Below are 15,955 nucleotides of genomic sequence, written 5' to 3'. Positions count from 1 at the left end.
TGTTTATGATAATCGTGTACCTTGACACGTGTCTCAAAATATATGTATTTCTTTGGAACTGGATATTTAAATAAAAACTATAGCCTTTAAATATGCAAGTCTATACTATTATATTGGCTTACAGCTTAAATTACACAGTAGTGTTAGGATAGTATAAATATAAATTTATACATTTCATTTGAGATAAATAAGAGATTAAGTAAGAGATAAATCAAAGTATTTTTTTAATTCTTCGATCGAATCTCATCGAAAATAAATACCCTAAATAGTGTAATGTAAATAAGAATTTTATTATTTTTAAGGATGTCTACTTGTCTCGTGGGATCGTTTAAATATAAATTTATAGTATAGTCTATACAAACACTCCCTACTTGCTGTAGCCCGTTTTATGCTTCGATTCTTCTGAAAATTCTTTTTATTGTTATCCCTTTTGTTGTTTCAAAATGAAAACGGTGGCCCTATAAAGTGTATATTATATATACTCTAAGCATTTTCACATTGTTCATAAAATCCGACCAGTTTTAATTTTTAAAACAATTAATATTCAAAATGGTTATCGGTTTTCGTTGAAATAAGTATTTTTAATTTTTTTTTTCTTTGAGTTTACAAACTAATTTTCTTTCCATAAATGTTAAAAACTTTCACTTGAGTAATTGTTTTTTTTAGTATGTTATAAAAAGGAATACTTACTTGTTTATTTATTCCATACAATTCCACTGTGAGTATTATTAATGTCAAAGAACAAGCCAAGTCAATCACTTGTATTCAAAATAAAATCGGATGGATGAACTGGGAAACTCATGCGTAAACAAACATTGAACGGAAAGTTAGGTTAAGAGTCATTAATATTTTTTTTAGTTCAAGAACTATATATATATACATAAATTAGCTCGTTTTAAAAACAGCTTAATTAAAATCGATTTTTATGGTCTCTTCGAGAGAAATATAACAAGCAAGCTGAAAGAAAATATTGTTTTATATAAAGCTCCGACCTTTGTTATAAATAATATAGATATCACATTTCATTTTAGAGTGCTCTCGCACAATTTCTAAGAGTTAAAATATTTTACTTTTGGATTAATATAGCCAGAATTAATCTGGTCCGGTAATTTCAATTGTTTTACGCACATGAATAGTTGTATATTTTTTTAAAATTGTTCAGAGAAATTTTAAGCAAACAGCAATTTTTATTACCAGTTTTTAATAGAAACTAATATTTTTAACCACAAGAAAATCAACAATCAGTAAATAATATTCTTACTTATAAAAATACAAAAACAAGTTAAATTGAAATGTCTATAACCGCATATTATAATACTTTAGTAAACCTTAATTTGAACTTCATAGTAATATTTCAACTTTTTCCATTTTTTTGCTACACACTTTCATTTTTATTTATACTATTTAATCACTTCTTCTTTGGCATTTTTCAATCATAAAATCATTAATTTTTTATTCAAAATGATCATTATGAATTCATTCTATATTTTATTTTAATAATTTTTACTGTTATTAAACAATTCATCTTAACACTTCTCTTGTACGCATTGCTTATTTTGCTTAACCTAAAAAATATCTAGTCTTTTCTTTTATTACATTTTTAACACTCAATTATACACATCATTCCTGGCTTCACCATAGTTTTATACAATTTACATTTTACTTAAAAAGTGCCTATTGTTTCCACACAATATCACTATATATTTGAACTTCAAACTTTGTCAGGGGGTACTTTTACTAGTTAGTAGTGTACAGTACAAATACTAAGTAACTCACCACTGAATCAATTTATTAATTGATTTGTACTTAAATATTTTTCAAAATCTTGTTATAAGCGCTATACATACATTATTGTGTTATATTCTAGCCTAAGTTAAAATATTAAACATTTTAAAACTATTACCTCTATTATTTTATAATATTTTAGTAAAAAACATTATGTTTATAAATAAAAATACAAATACGCAATGGTTAAATATAGTAAAAAAAAAACATTAAAATGTATTGTATTTAAACATACGCATAATGTCCTGGAGGTGCTAGTGCATGGGTATCTTGTGGATTGCTTAAGCGACTAGTAAAACGGCTATCCCGTTTGAATACGTCTGAAAGTGGTTTGTGAATTGCTTCTTTTTTTTTTGTCTTCTCGATTTCTCTTAAATGGACGGATTTTGCGGTGTCAGTGTAAAGTGGATACTTACTTTCAAGCTGTAAAACAGATTTTTTTTTAATTTCTATGTGTTAAAATAACAATTATATAATGAATAATATTAATGAAAATGACGATCGACGATAACACAATAATGCCAGAATTTATCTCAGCACATAAACATCATGTAGATTATTGTATTTTTATTTATAATGTTGCATAGATCTAAATTAGAAAATTATTGATTTCATAGATAAAGTTATTGAGTACTGTTTATTATGTATGTTTAATTCGATTTCGGTGAAAAAAAAAACAGAGTTGCTGATAGAGAATGGAACGATGCAGCGCATAGAATCGGACGTGAAAACTTTACAAAATAGTGTACGTACAGAAGTTAAACAACTAAATTTAAGAAACTTTATTTTGAATATTTTGATTTGTTTACGCATTCTTCGTAGTTCGTCGATCAAAAGATACGTTTTTTCCATTTAAAAATAAACGATAAAAGTTTTTTTATTTTTGTTTTATACTCTACGTTTCTTTTGGTTTTCATACCTTTTTTTGACCGTGTTAAAGCATAAATTTAATTAAATTCTGTCATGCGTAACATGTACAAAAATTAGATTTACGATAACTCTTAAGCAAATATATAAAGACACTTTACTATGTCAAATGATACTGGTCATTTTGTATTTATAAAAATGTATAAGTATAATCATCGGCATCTAATGCCATTAGCTTGTTAGTTGGTTTGGTTGGAACATGCGGGGTAGAGATATATGGCAAGGTCTACCGCACAAATACCCAGGTGGTCACTCATCAGGGATCAAGTAGCAACGGACACAGCTTAACCTCAAGTACCGAGTAACACCTAACACTAACAATTAAGGTGGCCTTTTCCAAAAATGTGTAAAACTGGTTAAGAACTATTTTTTGCAATTAGTATGTTAATTTTTTTAAATTATGCAGTAATTAAAAAATAAATAATTAAAGTAATTTCGTACAAGCAAAAATGTTTTATCGAATAACTAATGTTTTTTAGTAGCACCCTAACGGTTAGAAATAAGTATAATTAGTTATAGCAGGAATATTTTATTAGAATAAAGACGAATTAAATTTGATTTTATTTATTTAACTGTACTTTTAGAATTAGAGAGGATACATTAGGACGATACATAGAGAGGACGATTAGGGTTGATCGTCCTATGACAGTTATTGTGTAATTCTTTTTTATTTATCTTAGTAATTTTCCCTTTTTTTTTGTATTTCTTTTATGAAAAAAGAGTTGAACTAATGATTTCTAAAAAACATTGTTTAAGTTACAGTCTCAATCTAAATTTACCTACTGTCTAATTTTTATTTAACTTCACCTAAAAAAGTGAAATAAAAAAAGATTACCGTTGTTTTAAGTTGAAAAATATGTAATTTTTTTTGGTGTTTTCCAGATTTTGATGGTGAAAGGATTTACATTTTTGGCTCAATATAAAATATCGTTATAATATATAATCTACAGACTTTCTGCATGAAGATATCGGTTCAGGGGTTTAAAAAATATCGTAGATTCAGACATAAAATATAAAAACAACAGAAGTGAATGAGTGCAAATAAACCGGCTCAATAATGGAAAAAAAATTTGTAGTTTTTAATTAGATAGTAGTATATCTCTAATACGCATAACACAAATTCAAAATTTTTATTTTTACTATTATTATAAAAGTTAAAGCGTTATGTGTTTTAAAGTTTGAAAATATGCTAATCTGTCGAAGAAGATGAGATCAACTGACTTCAACTTAGAGCCTTTACAAGTATCTTTATGAACTATATATATATATATATATATACGGTCCATACTACATATACTTATACTATATTAAATATAACAAAATAAACACATTATCTTTTATATGTTTATAAGTTTTTACTTCTGAAACATGACAAAGAATTGAGAGACTGAATAGTCTCAACCATAGTCCATAGTGTAATAATATAAAGAAATGAACTAATATCATATATATATATATATATATATATATATATATATGATATGACCTTATAACCAGGTCTGGTAACACGGAAAAGCGTAGCCGTTTATTTCTAATATGGCGGCCACAATCGTGATGTTTTACACACGAAAAACAAAAAAACACAATGAGAACTAAAACCAGTATGATCACACAAAAAAGAAAAAGAAGTCTTCACTGTTGAGCACTTAATACTCTATGTGATGAAATAATATTTTATCCCTCATCTTAAAATATTACTGTTTTTATCAAGGTTCTGTTATCATTTAATATCTTATCACCTTTGTATATTGAACGGTATAGATAATTATTTTCCTATGAACAACTGTGTATTTTAAGTTGGAAAAGTAGTAATTATACAACATATAGTAGATACTTCAATAGTTGTTCAGTACCGAGTACAATATAAAATTTCGTAATAATTGTTAACGACTATAATGCAATTAAATGAGATTTCGCTGGGGCAGTATTTTAATGAATAATTTTGTATTAATCATCCCATTATTAATTCATATTATAATCATATTTCCAATTTAGCTACTTAATTAAAACTTTGACTTGATGAAAATTACTTACAGCTTAAAGTTTTATTTTAAACACTTCACAACCAGGTGATTATTATTTAATCTACATTCGTTTAATTAATATAATTATTATTATTATGCAAAAAGGGACGATGGTTAAATGATTGTATTATGCGGATTACGGTAATACAACAAGACAGTACTAACACACAAATAAGCTTTAAAATGTTGTGTCTACAATGAATTTTCCTACCTCTTTATTATAAAATACAGTAATTGCAATGCTCGTTTTATTACCTAATTTTTTTGACTAAATAATTCATAACATAATTAGATATTTACCATGCATATTAAGTGAAATAAATAAAAACCATTTTAAGTTATCAACGATGTGTAGATCAATAACTGAATTGCAGAACCCCTAATATAAAAGACTGGACCTCAAAAAGTAGAAATTCACGAAACCCTTAAATATTTATCCATATATATGTCTTATTTATACTCATTAATACATTAAAATTTACATACATCAAATACAACTTGTATGTATTTAACTAAAGTAAAAATATTTGCTAAAATAGTTATAAAAAAGTAATAGGTAACTGAACTAAAAAAAATTAATATATTTAAGAAAACTTCAAATTAAAAACTTCAAAGAAAAGATTTTCTCGTTCAGTATTGATTTAATACTATTTTTTTTTGTATATTTTTTTACCTACTTGGGCATTTGTTTTTTTATATTTCATATTTCAAGACTTAAAAAATAGTAGCCTCCATCGTTTTTTTTATATCTTAATTTTGAAAACTCCTTTCCTAATATATATATAACATATATTTATGATAAAGATTCAATTTTAAAAATTGTAAATGTCTATAAAGGAGGTCCCTATTTTAACTTTAATTATATATAGTAACTATGGTTTTTCCTCAATTTTTTTATTGACTTTAATAACGCGATAACATCTTATTTCAACTGTATCAGTATCAGTTAAATTCAATTTTTTTGCTTTTAGTAAACCACTAGAGTGAAGATTATGGTGAAATTATAATATAAAGGCTTTAGTAGAAATGGACTTTCTGTAATAAGCTAACCTATAGTAATAAAATTTGAGTTATTCGCTAAAGACGTGGACGACGAAAATTCACGGTTCAAAGGAGGTACCTGGTCACTCATTCGGGAAACCACTTGACCTGCAAAAGAGAGGTCGGGGGTTCGGGCACTAAAGGTTTTCTGCGATTTCATGCCTTTAACGACATAATATTATACGTGTTTGTATTTCTCTTACAATATATAGCTAGATGTACCTATAAGTCGGTTGCATTTACCTCTTGATCGATTTCGGTACCCAGTTCTTTAACGCGGAATCCCGTTGTGCCATAAGACTCGCAGTAAGACGTTTGACAAGCGGGTCGGCCGTATTCCGCGGCCGTTTGACGCTTTTCATTCATTTCGTTTAAAACCCTATCGGTCATGGTTCGCCACATGAACTGTTCCAGATCCCGTCTTTTGCGGTCTTTAGCAACGCGAAAAAAAACATGTATGTAATATGTAAACACCGTTAGAAGTCGCCAAATACACAACCGATACACACCGATTTCGTTGGCGGATTCCTTTTGTCGGACCACGGCTGCGGTGTAATGTTCCCTGGTGACCGAAGGCTTTTTGTACTCGTCTTCGCCGCCGGGCGACGTGAACACCCATCGTTGACTTTGCATGTCGATGGTAATAAAAAAAGAAACGCACACAGAACTGAGAAACAGGTACTGCTGACAACGGAAGTGGTGACGGCAATCTCGTCGCCCGGTTTACCGACGTTGAAAACACATTTTGTTTGTTCGCTGAACATATTTTTTAAACGCTCAATATAAATACGGCCAGTAAATATACAAATATATATATATATATATATATATATATATATACATATTATTACATTATTGTTATTATTATTATACTATGCTGTGGGGGTAACGTCTCGCGGTGCGTTCGACATGCGCCGCCCGGCCTGTGTTTTAGGCGCCAGGGGTAGTCCTTCCAAGAGCGGAGCGCGTTGCGGTTTCAGTCGTTTAAAAACCGTTGCTGTCGCCACCGCATCCGCCTCCGGCGTGTATACCTTTGCCGTACCGCCGTCGGACTACTTATCTTAGCGGCCGAGACACGACCAACGCATATTGCTGATATTTCCGATACACTCAGAAACGAACCGTCCGTAGTAAACGTTCGCTTTGTAGTTGTCGGCGATTAGTGTGTATGATATTATACGTGTGTTGACATCGGTAATAATATTATTATAGACTATACTATAGCATAACGGATGTGGTGTACAAGTCCTACGAAGGGTAACGCGGGTCTGTTCCCGGTAAGTCCAATTTGATAACATGATATATAGTTAATGGAATTTTCTATTGCCGTGACTAATATATAGGGTCGGGACTTTTGAAATCGGATTTACAAAAAAAGACAATAGATAATGATTTTCAGAAGCGTCTTCATTATCTGCGTATTTTTGGTAAAAAACGACACATTTTAATTTTTACATAGTTTTCAAAACGTATATACATTTTTTAATAATTGCTTGGTGCATCGACCGGCGTACATATTATTTTGTAATTTTCGTTTTTACTATTATTGTGGAAATCATAAAATAAAAACTTTATAAAATGAGATTGTTCACTTATAAATTATTAATTCCCATCGATACCTTGTAAATGTTGTGGAGAAGTCAAATGTTTTTTTAAAACTTAAATCCGAGTAAATAGTAAGTATTTGTATAAAAATAGGGCATTTGTGAGATCTAAAAGTTAAAAATAAATAAATATCAAAATTGATCATTTTCTCCTGTGTTAATATAATATATGTTTACTAATTTCAGCTCAATGTTAAGTTTTAATGAAAAGAGCAATGCATAGTGTATAAGCTCCTTAAGTCAAAATAATATGCAGGTCTAGAGTATACAAAAATAAATTAAATACAATATATTGAATAAGAAATAAAATAAATTCAAAAAATTCAAATTTTATAGAATTTTTCATTTATTTTTTACTTTTTAATAACTTTTTCAGCAAATATTTTATAATTTCAACGCATGTCTACAATTTGTGTCTTAAATGAGTATTATTAAGGCATTTGTATAACTAGACAATTTGTTGTGAAAATTCGACATGGTGTAAAAAACAAATATGCCTACTTAGATTAACATGTAAATTCGAGCTGATCTGTAATATACTATAACTTGAACTTAATCTAACCTAATTTTTATCTAACCTTGCCACCATATTTTATCAACTATTTTTTTTTCTACTTCTCAGAAAATATAATTGTTTTTTAAATAACTAGAAAAATGCTATAAAAAGTAATAACTTTTAAATATTATTCCAAAAACTATTAAGCTGCAATTAATCTGAATCAACTTAACTATAGCTCTCGGCTTGTTTCGTTGAGCCTTAATCATACCTACAATTATTATTTACTGTTTTTAAAATTAAAAATAATTACTAGGTAAATGAGAGTTTAGGCATTATAAGGCGTTATCAACAAAAAGTAGCACTTAGATTATCCGACCTTTATTAACTAGAACATAAATTATACAACAATTGTATAGCAAAACGAATTGTCGATAATGATATTGTTAATTTATATAAATTATTATACAAGTACACAATATGTGTTCTAATATGCGTCAGAGTAATATAATTATGAAATGTAACCGACAGATTTACATCTGTTGTGGCGTTGAACGTACTCAACAGTAGGAAGTTTAAAATCAGAAGTTCTCAGAATATTTATGCTTTCTACAGGTTAATTTTATTATGGCGTACTAATTGTTATTAAAGTATACAAACAAGCGAAATTTTGGTTTGAAATATATTTAAAGTATTCTTTGTTTTTAGATTTATCACAAATAGCACATTATTATAGTACCAGTAAACCGTTTAATTTGAAAATTGTTATGAAGAGGTACAGTAGATTCCGACGAAGTGATAATATTAAACTTAACTATATGTCAGTTGTTACTGTTATACGTCTTGTCGTTGAATAATAACTTACGTGATAAATAAAATACCGAACACGTATATTAGTACAACTCAACCAAAACTTCATGCATACGAAGTAACCGTGCGAAGTTTCCAATAACTATTATGACCCACAACTGTATTATTATTAATCAAACAAGTTAAAATAACAAATGCGGTTGGTTAGCTTTTAGATTTTCATCTAATATATTATAATCGTTTTAGGCAATTTGTTTGTTTATGAGATCGCTCGTATGTCTTTTGGTAAAATTCATATTACTACCGTTTTAACGGTCAGTCAAAAACCTAAAAGAGCTCTCGATTGTTTTTTTAAGAGCATGATATCACGTTTTCGGTCCTGCCCGCTCATACGTTATCACTTTTCTGGAATATTTCAGGCCAAAAACTTTTGTGAACTGCTTCTGTACACAGATACATTTGTTTACTGTCGCGCCGGTCCTCTCACCGGCCATGTTGTGTCTTTTGTTTTCCACAATGTAGATTTATTTAACATCCCATCGCTACCCTCAATTAATTTATTAAGATCCGCGGTAGGCCTATGTATTTAATAACATAACCCATATTATGTATGTTACCTATGTTCTGAGGTAATACTCATATTATTATAAATTTTAGCGCACAACAGCTGTACGGACAGTATATTAGGTTAATAATTTCTTGTCAGCCATCACAAATAATGCTCATTTAACTTCATAAAGTAACATGCCATTGAAGTCTGTTAACGACAATTATATCAGTAGCATAATTTTGTATCTTTCTTCCATTAAATCGATAACACATTGCACTTCTAAAAAATCGAACTAATCATTCCGATTTATAACTTTATTTTTTTATTGTAGGCATCTAATTAATTATATATTAGTAAAAATATTTTTTTATATAAACTTCTTCTCTAAAATAATTATAGAAAACATGTAGTCATAATTCCATAATTTATTTGGCCACTTCATTGTGCACAAAATATTATTCAAGAATTAATTTCTATAAAATTCCTTCTTTATAATAACTCATACTTCTTTCTTATTCATTTATTTTTAAAATATGCTTACCAATAATTTATTTTCATACCTTTCAATATTATAATTTAATGATATTATATAAATATGTTAGTATACATACAATATCTGAATAACGATTAAATAATAAACCAAATTTAACATTTAGTGTGTTTAAAACCGATGGATATTTTACATTTTGCATTCGAAAACTTTTTGTGTTCTGGGTAATATATACATCCAAACCCAACTTAATGTACACGATAACGCCAACGTTTTGTTAGTTTTTAATTTTGTTCCGTTGACCAAAGTTTTTCTAATAACAAATGATGAATAACATATTATTTAGTACACATTTATAATAATAAATATTTCTTGGATAATTGCCTTTAGAAATAAAAATCAATACGCATCAGCGTCACATGTTGTAAAATAATAAATGCCATAATGGTATACATTTTAACTACACAAAATATCGCATAAATAAATTCCTAGAATAAATGTTAATTATTTTTTGGATACTTGGTGAAATTTCGTTATACAGTTTAGTTATTCTGTATGGATAGGTTAAATGTTTTTGGAGTAAACTATAATATTAATTGGTAAATTTCATATTGAATTTGTCGTATATTAACTATATTGTAATTTAAGTTGCTGAGTGCTGACTAATGTGACTGAATTAATAATTGTTTATATTTGTATGCAAACTTGAGAAAAATGTCACATTTTGCAACCGTCCGATTGTTCAGACACCGTAGCCAGACCTTCCGGTCGTACTTGATAAACATATGTCACGGTAAAGTGTCAAAATTAACTTGATCCCACCCGAACGCCCCTCGATAGGCGCTTAACGTACCGAGACGTGATGGTCACCAGCGAAATCCAGGGCCGCGCTACCTTCCAGATTATTATTGCACTGACCCTACCTGATGGGACGGTTCAATTTAAATCCACATGACTCGCTTCGGGTAACATGGTTTGAAACGTCTTTCGATTAAGGAAACTTCGGTCATGTTTGAAAACGGCAAATCATATTATTTATCTCAAAACGACTTGACTTACCACCGTTGAAAGTGTGTAAATCAAGAACCATAGTAGAAGTTAAATGCCGACCGTGCTTGGATTGTGGGATGTGCTTATAATAATATTATATTTTGAACCTAAAAAAGTATTTGCACTCACGAGTATGCTCCGTCTTTTTATACTCTTATAAACTTATTGCAAACTTTAATTAATTAATTATTTACGTTAATCCAGTACAAAGTCTGCAGAGAAACGCGACGGAAATATTAATTAATGTTTTAGTTCTAATTTGTTCACGATGCGAAATCTTATTGGCGCAGATAATTTATATTTTTATATTTTTTACACGTACACCGCACTGTCGGCTGACAAGACTAATAATACTTTTCCCTGATTATACAAAAACATTTTTTAAACTCTCCAGTATTTTGTAAATATGGAATATTAAAAAGTCTATACCGCTTCATTTATAAAAGTACAAAGGTAATAACACTTCAGGGCATTATTTTAAATGCGATATTCTTTTGTACTTATTAAGGCATAAGGTTTTGAGTAGTATTCGACAAAGTAATATTGTCAATATGCATTTATAGACAATTTCCAAAGTATTTAGTATTAACAAATCTGGTACCCACTCGACTATTCTATGTTGTCAAAATAATTGTATGGGCGTGCTTACGCTCACTATGAGGAGAGAGTAGGGAAGGGAGAATGGTTCACCAATTTTTTTTTTTTTGTTACAAGTATTTGTTTTCACTTACTGTACAAATTTATTTTTACTCATTCACTACCATTATACAATTTCTGAGAACACCCCTGATTTTGGTCCATTTTTTTATAAACGAAAATCATAGTTTTTAAAATTGTATTATAATGCTTGTACGGTACTACGTTCAGTTAATGAACCTCGTACATGGTTAATAACAATATAAACACAATACAGTAAAATATCTTCTTGATTAATTTTGTGACATATTTGCTAATATTAATAATATTATCACCGGTTTTTAGTTGTTGTTCCTTGTACAGTTGTATAGAACAGGTAAAACTAACTTATAAATGAAAAACAAGTAGTATTTGATGAACGAGACATGTTATAGCTTACAATTACAAGTTGGCTATATTATATATGCGAATGTATAAGGGAAGTTTTAATAACATCAACGTGTACTAGTTATCCAAGTAGCCGTTCAGAGTGTAGCTATTTATGGTTTAAAACTTATTTCTTGTCTGGCATCTTATCGCTATTAAATCGAAACATATTGACATAATATTTATTTGTACTTACACGAAAAGTATAAATAACACAAACTTCTCATTTAATCGACATGCAAAGTCGAACGGCTCCCTTGTATTTATGTCGAATTGTATAATACCCTGGAAATAATAATAATAATAGTATAACGTTTAGAACGTGTGTACTTTAGCGTAATATAACAAAGGTTTGTCATTGCTTTGTGTCTGGAACAACCCTAAACCACAACCGTCAAAGATTCATTTGAAATATATTACTGAAAGTATTTTGTAAATTGGATGAGGCATAACAATGTAATTACTATGGAGTACGATATTACGGGAAAGTTTACCAGTATCAGTAGTTGTACAACCCAATTGTAATGACTTACGCTTGGTATTATAATATATAATATATAAATGTAGATAAGCGTTTTGACCGCAATAAACGCACGCATATGAAATAGATGGCGGTAAAACTTTTAAAATAAATTAAAACTCTATGAACTACTACTCCAAAAAAAAAAGAAATAAAATTGATAAATCAAAAGAATAATTTATGAGATAAACTTGGTACATCCCGAGTTTTAAAAGTACTTATCTCGAATTAAAAAAGCTAAACTACAACACTTGTAAAGTATACCTAAAATGTTTAACGAGTGTAATGAGATTATAATAAACCTTTGAAGTAGATATGGTCGACTTATAAGCGGAACTTATTTTGAAAATCTGTGTCACGTTTTTCGTTCACGTGTTTTAAGATAACATATACCATGATGTCAGAAGAGATACAACAAGAAAGACGAAGGGAAAATAGGGCTAGTTTAAAATAATTAGATTTCAGATGTAATTCGAGAGGAGACCCATTCGTAACAAACAAAATACCTAATGATCTTTTTAGCCTAAATTCAATGAAGATAAACAAGATCATATCTGTGTAATAATTTTTAGTTTAATATTTTATTTATAATATTAAAAAATTTAGAACAGCTTTTTTTAAAAGGAAGCAACAAAATAGTTGCTTTATACACTATCGATTGATAATATACTATAAATACTATTAAATCTAATTTGAATGGATAAGTAAGAGTATTTTAACAGTCTTATGAATGTTGTTTTTACAATGTTCGATAACAAATAGTTTGTTTGTTTAAATAAATCGTATTGCGTTACATACAGAAAAGACTCTTCTTATGAAATAGATGAATAGAAGTTAAAATATCTAACTGTATACTTAGTACGGTTTATCATAATATTTTGTATAGTTTTAGAAGTTTTATCGTGTATAAAAAACTTCTATTTATCTACTCAAAGACGAATACTTACGTTTGATGTGTTAAAGAGGTCATTTTCAACCTCTTTCTTCCTTTTCTCTTACCTACGGAAAAAAATGCATATTAAAAACGTTATTTACATTCACAAAAACAACATTTAATCCCCAAAGTAAAACTACCTGGAAATGGTCTAAAAGGATTAAAATAATATACCTTTCCACTTTTTGGGTGTATTATTTTTAAAAAAGATATAGTACACAAAACTGATGCTTGTGCGAAAATGGCTTTGAACGTTATTTGTTTTACCGTTTACTTAAGGGATTTTGTTGTTATTCTTTGAGTGTAGATATATTGGAAACAATCACAAAATAAATCAAAATTTCATAAAAAAAAGTTATACAGGACGCAGGTCAAAGTCTATTTCCAAGGTGAAGATAATAAAAAATGACCTATGTATGCCGGTTGATTCTTTTAACGCCCTACACCAGCTGTTTTCTCTTAAAAATATTGCAATTTTATAGTTTTTATTAAAAAAATTGTTATAATATTTTATTCAAAATATGATCATGTGCAAATAAAATGGGATAGTTAGTAAAATGTGATTGAAAAAAGTTTTCACTTTATTTACATACTTTTCAGATACTAGACATCATATTATTTGATGGATGACAAAATCCTCAAATTTTTCATCTTTACTTCTGTTCACATGATTTCAGTCGTGTCGTGATAGTAATATGTTCATATAGATTCAAAGGATCGTTCATCATTTAAATGGAACGCACGCTAAAACTAGGACCAAGGTGTACTAATGGGGATTTCGACATGCCGTTCTATAGGAAGATAACTCACACAAGTGTAAGCTTCTATAATACTTCCAATCGTACCATTACTCAACGCAAAGAACGTATAAAAACCTACTTTATAGTATTTTTATACAAGTAGGCCGTACGACAAATGCTAGGAGTATATAAACGATAAAGTAGTTGTAGCACTTCAAAATGGAGTTTGAAAATTTCATTAAGTATCTAAGTTTTAAATATTTAAAATGAATAAAATATTCCAATGAAAAAATAAATGTGTTTACTGCTAAAAAAAACTGCAATAACATTTTTCTTTTCAAATAAAAATGGAATATTTATAATTTTTTTTTTTTACCATAAATGAATAAGTAATATATTTAAAAAAAAAATATAGAACTTTTTCGCTTTATTATATTTTAAACTAGAATTAATTTATCTTGTAGTCAATAATTTAAACAAAGGATTTGATTAATACTGTATGCTCTTTTATACCTTAAAAAAACATAACTGTTTTTGTTATAGACTTTAACAAATAACACAAGGATTGGACTGGTACATATATTATTTAATTAGGGTAACATTCATAAAGCATTTCATGCACTATGCATTAGAAGCAATCTGCATACTCATTTTTTTTTATTTAAGTCTTGTGTATCATTAATACATGTATTTTTTAAAACATATTTTCGCGTATTATCGTTTTAAGAGGATTTTACTGTCGACCCAATAACTGGAGTGGGTGTTATAATATATTATATTATATTCGACGTCGCTAATTAAACATAGTGTTTTTCACTTATCGATTTAACAGCGTTTCACGATTAATGTTATATATTTTTTATTATTATAATTATTATTATTTGTACGAACAATACATAACACAAGTATTTGACCTAAAAAACTCGTAAAAACTTTTTATCCTTTTGGGCGCGTGTGTTTGACTAGTTTTTTTTTTTTTACAGACATCGTAAACTAACAAAAATATTAAATTACTGTATTTCAGCGCCGTCGTAAAATAAAACCGATCATGTTATACTAAAGTTCTTCCTTAAACCGCCTTTAAACATTTTCGACGAATTCGAATTGTTTTTATTTTTTCATCTTTGTGAAAATATCCAAATAACGAACGTTTTCACCGGATAGAACGTTTATATCTCATACTGTCATTTCTGCACTGCGAAAAAACAAAAATATTTAATTAAACGCCACGCATACAGATAACACGTGTCAAGCTCTTTTATTTTTTTTACCTCTCCTTCATTTCTGACAAACGTGCGGATATGTGTGTGTTCATTAAGCAACGAAACTCAAACGACTAGATAAAACGTTACACTTCAAGGACTACCGTATTACTATTGACATGACACTGCAGCGAAATTTGCGTATGTTTGATGTACTTTATTTACATCCGATTGAAACATTTCCGAAAACGTTATAATGTATTATATTATTAAACAGGCCATTGCGGCTAACACTCCAATAATGATGAAATTAATTTTAAAAACTGCTGGTGCGGAAGGCAACGGGAAACCACCGCACTATGCCCACTTCCCCAGGACGGCAACTCTCCTGCAACGACAAGGCCATCAGGCCTTTAGTAGAAGAAGAACATTATAACATATTAAAAAAAAAATGGAAATATGGTTGACAACATTTTAAGAAATTTTTAGTAGCTAACAATTTCAACCTGTCGGTCTACTGTTGTCTGGTATGTCCTTTTAACGGTTTTGTATCTTGCCGACAATGTTCGTTTAACTGTACTGATCTTCCATGTTTTAGCTTATTCTTTACGAAATGTTACAGTTATATACATTTTAGTATCTCACTTAAACTAGCACCCATCTGAGACATTAGTAAAGGATTTTTTTTTAACCCTTATGAGAACGTTCGACATTGAGTGC

The 15,955-nt window shown here is 28.9% G+C and overlaps 2 protein-coding genes across 4 annotated transcripts in view; one reads left to right on the top strand and one right to left on the bottom strand.

The window, feature by feature from the left end:
* Positions 1 to 2,010: 2,010 nt before the first annotated feature.
* LOC126835827 (uncharacterized) lies at positions 2,011 to 6,410 on the bottom strand. The gene is made up of 3 exons (XM_050568664.1): positions 6,287 to 6,410; positions 6,021 to 6,208; positions 2,011 to 2,208 (listed from the first exon to the last, which is right to left on the bottom strand). Exons 1-3 carry the CDS (start codon positions 6,408 to 6,410, stop codon positions 2,011 to 2,013), a joined length of 510 nt encoding a protein of 169 aa, XP_050424621.1.
* A 362-nt stretch (positions 6,411 to 6,772) lies between these two features.
* The window catches only part of LOC126847069 (zwei Ig domain protein zig-8-like), a 131,521-nt gene continuing 122,338 nt past the window's right edge, over positions 6,773 to 15,955 (top strand). For all 3 annotated transcript variants that reach the window (XM_050587294.1, XM_050587215.1, XM_050587135.1), the window contains exon 1: positions 6,773 to 7,054. The gene's annotated coding sequence lies outside the window, so the exon portion shown is untranslated. The remainder of the gene's footprint in view (positions 7,055 to 15,955) is intronic.

This window comes from Adelges cooleyi, unplaced genomic scaffold (genome assembly GCF_023614345.1).
Source record: "Adelges cooleyi isolate 19-005CV unplaced genomic scaffold, UGA_ACOO_1.1 ACOO_flye_CR_arks_rails_tigmint_CR_PRNA_1, whole genome shotgun sequence".
Classification (NCBI taxonomy): Eukaryota; Metazoa; Arthropoda; class Insecta; order Hemiptera; family Adelgidae; genus Adelges; species Adelges cooleyi.
Note: the sequence above shows the minus strand (reverse complement) of the source record. Positions and strands in the feature narration are given on the sequence as shown.

What these genes read in the sequence shown, in the direction of transcription:
- LOC126835827 (XM_050568664.1), bottom strand. Translation starts at nt 6,410, where the DNA reads ATGCAAAGTCAACGATGGGTGTTCACGTCGCCCGGCGGCGAAGACGAG. An exon ending in GGAATCCGCCAACGAAATCG is followed by an intron (nt 6,209 to 6,286) that starts GTGTGTATCGGT and finishes GCGTTGCTAAAG; the next exon opens with ACCGCAAAAGACGGGATCTG. An exon ending in GTACCGAAATCGATCAAGAG is followed by an intron (nt 2,209 to 6,020) that starts GTAAATGCAACC and finishes TCTGTTTTACAG; the next exon opens with CTTGAAAGTAAGTATCCACT.